This window comes from Saccostrea cucullata, unplaced genomic scaffold, assembly GCF_032062105.1.
Source record: "Saccostrea cucullata isolate Sc308-1 unplaced genomic scaffold, CSIRO_AGI_Scuc_v1 ctg1888, whole genome shotgun sequence".
NCBI classification, from domain to species: domain Eukaryota; kingdom Metazoa; phylum Mollusca; class Bivalvia; order Ostreida; family Ostreidae; genus Saccostrea; species Saccostrea cuccullata.
The window spans coordinates 101230-111449 of NW_026923852.1; the positions used below are offsets into that span (position 1 = coordinate 101230).

General features: G+C 34.1%; 1 protein-coding gene across 2 annotated transcripts; it reads left to right on the forward strand.

Moving 5' to 3' along the window:
- Nucleotides 1-1514: 1514 nt before the first annotated feature.
- On the forward strand, nucleotides 1515-10098 carry LOC134265111 (adhesion G protein-coupled receptor E2-like). 2 transcript variants are annotated; one of them, XM_062747347.1, is made up of 11 exons: nucleotides 1515-1594; nucleotides 2638-2807; nucleotides 4507-4752; nucleotides 4876-4998; nucleotides 5084-5167; nucleotides 5953-6024; nucleotides 6248-6373; nucleotides 7206-7325; nucleotides 7419-7544; nucleotides 9525-9659; nucleotides 10006-10098. In XM_062747347.1, the coding sequence occupies exons 2-11, from the start codon at nucleotides 2642-2644 to the stop codon at nucleotides 10032-10034; spliced, it is 1227 nt and encodes a 408-aa protein (XP_062603331.1). In that variant the 5' UTR covers nucleotides 1515-1594; nucleotides 2638-2641; the 3' UTR covers nucleotides 10035-10098. The 2 variants fall into 2 exon arrangements, with proteins under 2 accessions (XP_062603331.1, XP_062603332.1); XM_062747348.1 differs by having other exon boundaries at nucleotides 4879-4998.
- Nucleotides 10099-10220: the final 122 nt, after the last annotated feature.

Consider the following 10220-nt stretch of genomic DNA (forward strand, 5'->3'; position numbering starts at 1 on the left):
AGTCATTAAATTTATTCAAATGTTTAGGAGGAGTTGCGGATAAAAAAGGGGTACCCCACAAATTATTATACAAAGAATGGCAGTGTCCATGCTTTGCTGTGGTAAACCCAAAATTGCATCGTATCAAAAAAGTAAAATGGGAGGTGCACATTATGGAACTATGTAACAAAGATTCTGTGAAAGTCTCAATAAATTTCATTCTATGGTATAGGAAGAGTTGCGGATAAGAGATGACCATGGGTACCCCAAAGCGTAACGGACGGACGGACATCCCCATCACTATACTTTCTTGAAGTAACATTTTGATCTCTAAACCTTGGAATTTAACTTGCTCTTTACCAACAAGATTTGTTTGTGAAACACCGATGCCCCGTTTGGCAGCTTTATGACGAGGTTTGAAGTTTCTCATGCAAGTGCAAGTCAACCTCCAAGATCAAATTTGTTTGACCTATTCCTTGTCATAAGTTATATATCTGTGAAATAAGAAAACCCCTGTGCTTACTGTTCAGAAGTTATGGCCAAGGTTTTTTTTTTTTAAAATGTGGGTCAAACTTCAGAAAGAGAAGAATAATATTTGATCAAATTAATTTACGAATACAAGGCCAAGGTCAAAGGTAAAAAAAAAATTAAAACCCAAAGGAAAGGTCTTGTCACAATGAATACACTTGTGAAGTATGCTTTCCTTCATCAAATACATGTAATACTCAGGTACGCGGATTAACACTAAATGGAATTCATTTTATAAAAGTTTGGGCAAGGTTAAAGTTTTCTCTGAATAAATCTCTCTAATTTTTCTTTTTTTTTTTTGTTGAAAATGATGTGTACGCACTTGCGTACTTCGTATAGGCAGTACGCGCCTGAAAGAGGACAAAATATGTTGGTAAACACAAGGTTAAAGAAATGTTTTGTCACAGGAAATACATGGAGAATATTAAACCAGCTCCATCCAATCAAAATTTACAAGTTTTTGCGTTTTCTCCAACAGGCAAACTGACAGATAGACAGACGAACAGCTAGACTGGACAAAAACTATGTACCCCGAATCTTCGATTACGGGGGCACAAAAATATAATTATAAGTATTGAGATAATTAAATATATATCTGTCAACAGGATAAAACTATTGTACATATTCAGTCATCCGAAAGGAGATTTGCAGAGTTCTGTCATTTTGCTATCCGCTATCTTTCCAAACCTTTCATTAAAATTTTAGATTTCTCCCTTGGTCAGAGAGTTCTTTTTCATATTTTCATTCTGAAGGTTATATTTAGGAGATTTTTGTGAATCAATTGATAATCTTTTTGAATGCATTTTAAATGGCATATTTCTGCTTCATACCCCCCTCCTTCACAAGCACGCACTTTAATATACCCCCTTCCTCTGAGCTTCGTAGTAATATGCAAATGAATCGGTAAGTCGAAGTGTTCAAGTGATATTCAGTTAAAATGGAACCTTCTGTCTCAGTTGTAGGAAGACCCCCGTAATGTGATGTTCGCGTGTCGAAGGTGTGTGTGATGTAGCGACATCTGGTAGCCTTAGCGATCTAGCCGCGCAGTCCTCAACACGGACTACGGATCTGCTAATAATCATACCTGGTAAGTTTTAACTTTGATTTCATTAATTATTCTTAAGAAAAAATGTATGAATTTGGCCCTTCGTGAGTACAGAAAAAAACACAGCGAAATTAAAGAAAATTATTTTATTTGTCGTCCAATAAGCAACAATTTATTTAGCAAAGACAGTTCCATGTTCAACTGAAATTTTTCTAAACGGGTTTCTTCAAACTTGTACAGCTATATAGAGGTATACATGCATATAAAACAAATTGGCGAGGAGAAAGGTGCGGAAATAAATAAAGTAAATAATGTAAATAAATATTAAATCAAATACATGGAAATAAATAAATAAATAAATAAATAAATAAATAATGCCTTGAACAAAAGTATGGTTTTGCATAATATTAGTATTCAAAGAAAGAAAAATGGAAAAGGCGACAAGTATACTGATGCAGTTCGTGTTTAGCTGCATGTTTTATAATATCATTCATGGCAATACTCATATGCTACTAATACAGCCTAAAAGGTTTTTAAAACACTTTTTAATACGTCATACATTGTATAATAAGTCCTTCAATACCTAGTCTTTAAACGTAGAGACACATGCAAGCATTCAAAATTAAAAACATTAAAAAATGTTCTAAAATATACAATCTTTTTACTGAATGGCAAAAACCAAAATATGGTATAAAATCCAGTGAAGAAAGATAATATTATTATAGTTTACATCTAAGTACAAAAATCTTAAAATGCAGAGGCCATGGAATTACACTGAGTTGCCCACTTTAAAAAGTCTCCTCATCCATTGCATAAATGATAAAATAATAAAGTCAATAAAATCTCTTGTGGCAAGAAATGAAAGAAACATCATTACCCTCTTATTTGAAATAATAATCTCGAGAAATTCATTAATGATCCCTTCTTCGCTAAGCAACTGAGGGGTATGTGATCCGACATCTACTCTACAACAATAATTTTCGGATCGGAAACCATAAGCTAGCAAAGATTCTGTGGTCAAAGAAATGGCCAAGTCCTAGAGCTATTACCCTCGTTTTTATGTTTCCATTGTTTTATTTCTGCAGGAAGATGAAGCCTCTGGTGATTCTAGCCTCCCTTTTAGCTTCTTCTTTTGCCGTGCATCTGAGCCACGACTTATCCCTCCATAGTGAAAATCTAGTGCGCATGTTCAGTGATTATCTATTACGGGATGACCAACTTCAAAGGCAAAGCAGAGATGTGGAATTCAATGGAAGTAAGACTATGATGTATTAGACGCAATATATGCAATATGGACTTGAATTATACCCACACTGTCTAAAGAAAGTTTGGGTATATTTTTGTTACCCTGTTCCATCCGTGCTGTCTTAAACCTTTTTTTCTTCCTCAAACAACTCTTACATGTTAAGCAGTTGCCAACTCACCAGATTTTGAAATTGTTTTAGCGTGGATGCCAAAATAGTGTTAAAGACGCATTAGTTAGTGTTTTCTACAAAAAACTTGTTTACCTGAACCCCACTTACATTTCGAGCCTACACAGTAGCCTATAAATTTAATTTATATCTTGAAATTGAAGGGAAGTATCCGTATCCTTCAAGAAATCCTAGTTCCCTTACACTTTTTGCAATTCCTAACTCATCTTTAGGAATATGATTGATGGTGTCCTGTAAATGTGCAATTAGGTTTCAGAATTTCTATTTTCACTCTGGGGGTCGAATGCGGGTCGAAAAGCATTGCATTTCCTTCAAGAAACCTAAATCTCTAAACTCCCCCTGCTATTTTGTTGTAGTCCATCATATTTTAATATATGATTGGGAGTATCCTGTAGATATGTAGTAAGGTTTTGGATTTTTGATTTTCATCCTGGCGATCGAAAAAAACCCGTTTTTTTTCCTACAAGAAACTGGTTCCGTGAATTCTTTTGCCTTAAAAAATAATTTTTAAGTAGATGTACAAAACGGTTTCAGAATTTCAATTTTCACCCTTGGGCCAATAGGAAGTCAAATTTTTTTTTCTACAAACCCCTCGATCCCTTAACCCCTTTTACATTTTCTCATGATCAGTATCCTAATCGTAGTTTGGGATATAATAGGCTTTGTCTTGAAGATAGATGTACAATATATATATATATATATATATATATATATATATATATATATATATATATATATATATATATATATATATATATATATTTTTAAAGTTTTATCATATGGGAACGAATGGAGGTTGAAATCGACGTTTTTTTTAACCTATAAATAATGAATACCTGAATTCTTTATTTAATATATAAAGATATATAATTGGCTGTGTCCTGTAGATGTGCAATAAGGTTGAAGAATTTTGATTCCCACTCTGGGTCACATACATTTTTTTGTAAATTATTTAAAAAAAATATTATTTACATGTTACAAGTATTACATGTCTTTGCATGGAAAGAACACACATTAAACTAGAGGTACTGTGGGCAGTGAGCTCACTAAATGATGCTCTTCGCCTCCCATATGATTGTAATGGGAAAGTCCATGTTTTGCTCTGGGAGACCCAATAAGTGTCAGATCAAAAGGATGAAATAGCAGGTGCACAATTACATTATAACCGGTATAATAAAAAATCCGTAAAAGTATCAGTAAATTTTTTCAGCGATATCGGAGGAGTTGCGGATAAGAAATCGGTACCCCTCAATATTATAGAAAGAATGACAGTTTCTATATGTTTTACTTTGGGAAAACCAAAAAGTAAAATAGGAGGTGCACAATAGCACCATGTAACTAAGATTCTGTGAAAGTATCATTATAAACTTAATTCAGTGGTATAAGAGGAGTTGCGGATAAGAGATGGGTACCCCAAAGCTTAACAGACAGACGGACGGACATCCCAAGCACTATATACCCTCTCACTTTTCAAGCGGTGGGTATTCAGTGAAGAGTATTTTTCCATGTTTATAATTTCAGTTAATGAAGAGTTTAAACTGATTCGCAGAGCCTCCTCCCCATCCTACAAAGTACAAAACTTTGCAATATGGTATGAACCAGCGTCAGGAATGCGGCTTTGTGAAACAAACAATACCATTGTTTTTAAACAATGCATCGATACATCCAGCAACTGCAAGTATCTGAACAGTACTCTTCAAATATGCCAAAAACCGGAAGCAGCAAAGAATCTTGGGTGTCTGAAAACATGCCAGCTCTGTAATCATGGTATATAATTTAAATATTAGTACATTTTTAGTGTATGGAGCAACTGAAAAAAAAAACAAATTCATCCAAATTTCTCGAAGTAAAGCTTAGAGAACATAAATTATACTAGACTTTTGTATACAGTAGATAAATGTGAAACGGGTGAACACAACTGCAACCGTTTGGCCGAATGTAAAGCAAACGGTGACAATTTTCAATGTACCTGTAAGAAAGGCTACGAAGGGGATGGTGTGAAATCATGCACGGGTGAGCTACTTTATAACCTTTTTTTAACCTTTAGTTTATACTCATTATACGTCAAAATAATGAAAGCTCTATATCTTTGTTTCAGACATAAACGAATGCACCACTAACACTCACAATTGTGAAGCAGATCAGACATGCAAAAATACTGAAGGAGGATTTAGATGTAGTTGTAGGTACAAATTAATCAGTTTTCTTTCCATGTAAAAATAATCTTAAAATTATATAAATATAGCCCTTTGATGAGGTCGATCCATAGATATATCGACTTCACAGAAAAGCATATCGACCGCGCACGACGTGCGAGGTCGATTTGCTTTTCTGTGAAGTCGATATATCTATGGATTGACCGAATTTAAGGGCTACATTTGTTATATTATTTTTTACAGAGATTGACAAAACACAATTTGAAAATAATGGGAACAAGGCACAAGTTTCCTCTCTTTAACACTTAAAGACTAGAGATTAAAATAAATTAAGCTGTTTAATGTAATTTTGTTTCCTTTATCATGTTTGTATTGATAGAGTAATTTAGAGGATTTACTTATTCAAAATGCAACATTTATTTGTATCACTTTTTGACAAACATATTTAATATGTTTTAATATAAAGTAGATCCTAATTCAATGCACTGTTATGCCTCATGAATTACAGAACATTTTAAAATATTAATATTTATATTTTTCAGAAACATCAAGTCATACACTGTATTAGCTATAATTGTGAAATCAGTACTATTTTTGTTTTACAGAAAATAATCTCCATTTTAAGAAACATTAAGTCGATATGCATTTCAGATTCTATAAATAGTAACTCAAGTCTTTATGCTGTTATATACTTAATCATGTGATCAAGCTTGAGCCAATCAGAGAGCTTGAAATAAATGATAAAAATAATATATTATAATATTTTCAATGAGCGATGTGAAGACATTTATCTGGTTTGATACTGTTTCAGCCCTGGCGCAGGAATCAGAACCTGTAAAAACGTGTACCTCAGGCTACACTGCTCAAAACGGAAAATGTGAAGGTAATAAATATGCACACGGACAGATATATCTACAATTAAAAGTTAAAAATTTAGGCACCGCAACAGTATAATGTTTACTTTACTTTAGCATTGCAGTGGTCAGGTCATTAATTAGCTTTAACAACAGATGATCGTTACCCCTTATGTCAGGCATGTACAACATCACTTACATACAAGCCCCAAAGAATTGTTTGGTAAATGTATTGATAATAATATTTTGTAGATGTAGACGAATGCAAGGATCCCAAGCTAAATAATTGTCACAAGGATGCCCTTTGTTCAAACACTGACGGAAGTTTTAAATGTCAATGTAAAACGGGATTTATCGGAACTGGAACCGTTTGTATTGGTGAGATGAGATATCATTTACTCCAAAATGGCTTCAAATATGTAGTTTTATTAGATATTTAAAATCATTTTGACTTATCCATACATGTAAATACCAGTTCACAGATATTTTGAGTTGCTGTTCGTTATTGGGGTAAATTTTTATGCATTCCAAGAATATGTCATTCATGCCAAGTTTACACGAGAGCTATTATTATTCAATTCTTCACTTTCGGAAGAATGTTCAGACGGGACCATTAATATTAAATTGTTCGTCTGCCTGTCACAAATCTGCCTCTTCAAACTCCTATTGCATTCATTTTAGCATATTCATCTTTTTGAAATATGATTAGCAGGTACTTGAGGGGTGCAACAAGGTATTAAACATTTTCTTTTTCCACCCTGGGGGGACAATTGAGGATAAAAAAAGACTCAGTTCTACGAGAATTTGATTCTCAGAGTTTCTTTTAAAATGACCAAATTAGAAATACGTACATGCATGATTGATAATGTCCTGGAGAAACGCAGTTAGAATTGGGAACTTGTTGCATTTTCATCCAGGGGCCAATTGGGGCCCAATAATATTATTTTTCCTTCTTTCATGCTTCTTTTGAAATCAAATTCATGCATCATTTCCCTCTTTTAATAGATTCATTAAAAAAGCTAGCAATACGAAGAATATGCTCATTCAAACATGTTATGCTCAATTTGCTTTTTGTATTTTTTCGTGTTGTTTTTTTTTAATTAGAATGATATTTTTACTTTAATTAAAGTTTCAGAAAGGTTAAATTATTAATCATTAATAGAATTTTTCCTGCTTTAATTTTTTTTTTTAATTTTAAATTTTACCTCAGATAATGACGAGTGTAAAGGTAAGAATGACTGTTCCTCGTACGCTACCTGTACTAACACTGCCGGCTCCTATACATGTAGATGTCGTGTAGGCTTCAGAGGAAACGGGAAATCTTGTCAAGGTTAGACCATCTTCCATAATTCTTTTTTACATACTTGTATATCTATTTTATAATTGATATTTGTTTAATTTTCCTTTTTTTTTAATCTTACAGATGTTGACGAATGTTCAAAGGGAGAACGCAATAACTGTAACAAACTGGCTTCCTGTAAGAACTCCATTGGTTCCTACAAGTGCACGTGTCCTAAAGGGTACTATGGGGATGGATCCTACTGCAACGGTAGTTTTTATTTTTTGGGTCCCGCAAAAATAAATTAATAAATTGCAGGTGGTCCATCTAAATTATCAATGCATTCCACCCGCAATTTTGTTTTAAATAACTCTTTTATGATTTATGTATCATGTTCATTTTTGAATATCAATATACAGTAATAAATATTTTGATTTGTTTGTCATACAGTGGGAAGCTGGGGTAATTGAGTAGATTCATAATTCAGTTTGACTATGAACTGACAAAAAAAAGAGAGATCTGATGAGATTAGAAAAACTAAGATAAATGAAAGAAAGCTCCTTGGGCTCAGTGAGTCCCCTTAGACTAATTTTCTTACCAAGCTTGATCTTTTTCGGTTAAAATAAGATAATTATCAATCCTCTCTGAAAGTGATGATTATTTTCAAGTTAAGCCTGGTTTGTGTTTCTATTCAATGAAGGCTTGAATTTATCAAATGTGTACTTTGTTTTATTCCCCTTCTCACCGATGTGGTTTCCAAGCGTCCATGCTTTTTGCCTTATTCACGATTTATATATTTTACTAGGTTTATAAGTTTGTTCCTTATCTTTATCCTTTTTAGCTCACCTGAGCCGAAGGCTCAAGTGAGCTTTTCTGATCAAAATTTGTCCGTTGTCTGTCGTCGTTGTCGTTGTCGTTGTTGTCGTTGTTGTCGTCGTAAACTTTTCACATTTTCATCTTCTTCTCAAGAACCACTGGGCCAATTTCAACCAAACTTAGTACAAAGTATCCTTGGGTGAAGGGGATTCAAGTTTGTTCAAATGAAGGGCCAGGCCCTTTTCCAAGGGGAGATAATTATGAATTAGAGAAAAATTAATGGCATTTTTAAAAAATCTTCTTCTCAAGAACCACTGGGCCAGGAAATATAAAACTCATGTGGAATCATCCTCAGGTAGTGTAGATTCAAGTTTGTTCAAATCATGACCCCCGGGGGTAGGGTGGGGCCAAAATGGCCGATCAAAGTTTTTACATAGGAATATATAGGAAAAATCTTTAAAAATCTTCTTCTCAAGAACCAATGGGCCAGGAAAGATGAAACTCATGTGAAATCATCCTCAGGTAGTGTAGATTCAAGTTTGTTCAAATCATGACCCCCGGGGGTAGGGTGGGGCCAAAATGGCCGATCAAAGTTTTACATAGGAATATATAGGAAAAATCTTTAAAAGTCTTCTTCTCAAGAACCACTGGGCTAGGAAAGATGAAACTCATATGGAATCATCCTCAGGTAGTGTAGATTCAAGTTTGTTCAAATCATGACCCCCGGGGGTAGGGTGGGGCCAAAATGGCCGATCAAAGTTTTACATAGGAATATATAGGAAAAATCTTTAAAAGTCTTCTTCTCAAGAACCACTGGGCTAGGAAAGATGAAACTCATATGGAATCAACCTCAGGTAGTGTAGATTCAAGGTTGTACAAATCATGACCCCCGGGGGTAGGGCGGGGCCACAAAGGCCGATCAAAGTTTTACATAGGAGTATATAGGAAAAATCTTTAAAAATCTTCTTCTCAAGTACTTCAAAGCCAGGCTTCGTTATATTTATAGGGAATCATCCTCAGGTAGTGTAGATTCAAGTTTGTTCAAATCATGACCCGGGGGGGGGGTGTAAAACAAGCCCCCCCCCCCCCCCCCAGTTTACTTTCAGTTCTGATCTGATCTGTGTTTTTTCCTAGCCAATTGCTCAGGTGAGCGATGTGGCCCCTGGGCCTGTTGTTTCATTTGGATCCATTACACAAATAAAAACAATTGTAAGGACTTGGTAAAAAAAGGTTACAAAATATAATCACAGTTATGTACCTATCTCATTTTATATACCAGCATAAGGCTAAGGTAGATTATTTTACAAGAAGTTGTATTTAAGAAATATTTTCTGTGTACCATAGTACTTTCTCATATTTCTTCATATAAATTTAGAATTTCCTTTTAAAATTTTCTTTAACAATTTTTCATATTCTCGTTCCTGTTTTATGTAGATATCAATGAATGCAGCCGGCGATCTACAAACAAATGTCACCGCAGAGCTAAGTGTACCAACACACCAGGCTCCTACAAATGTGCTTGTCAAAATGGCTATACGGGAGACGGTGTCACAAAATGCAACCGAAAACGTAAGTCAATTAATTTAAGTTTTTGAACATCAGCTAAACTTTACCACCCACAGTTCGCAGAAGATATCAATGTGTTTTACTGCAAAATGAACATTTGGACATTTTTTTTTACCTCACTTAACCTTCTCGTTCTTGAAATCTTACAATTTTTAATTGAGATATTTCGAGTTTGTATATGTATATTTTGGCCTCAAATCTGTCTTGGGACTATCATGACAAAAAAAATCTTGAAATGAATTTTACTTACGAATTATCATCAAGGTTACAACCCATTGGATTTTAAAATAATCAATATCTAATTACTTCTTAACTACATGTTGTTCTAAATGTGTGTTCTATATTTCAGAGAAAGTCAAGTGGAGTTGGTGGGGTTAAAACAAATACCGTTTGTGTTGTATCCACGATGTATGACCTTAACTAATACATATTACTATATGTTTGTTGTCTTAAGTGTTGTTTAAAAGTACATTATTCGATTATATATTTGAATATGAATTACATTATTCAAAATAACGTCGAATATATTTTCAGGGTAGGCCTTCCGTGTTTGGAAGTTGGGTT

Coding starts and splice junctions, on each gene's coding strand:
- LOC134265111 (XM_062747347.1), top strand. CDS start 2,642: ATGAAGCCTCTGGTGATTCTAGCCTCCCTTTTAGCTTCTTCTTTTGCC. Junction 4,753..4,875: donor ATGCCAGCTCTGTAATCATG/GTATATAATTTA, acceptor TTTTGTATACAG/TAGATAAATGTGAAACGGGT. Junction 6,374..7,205: donor AACTGGAACCGTTTGTATTG/GTGAGATGAGAT, acceptor ATTTTACCTCAG/ATAATGACGAGTGTAAAGGT.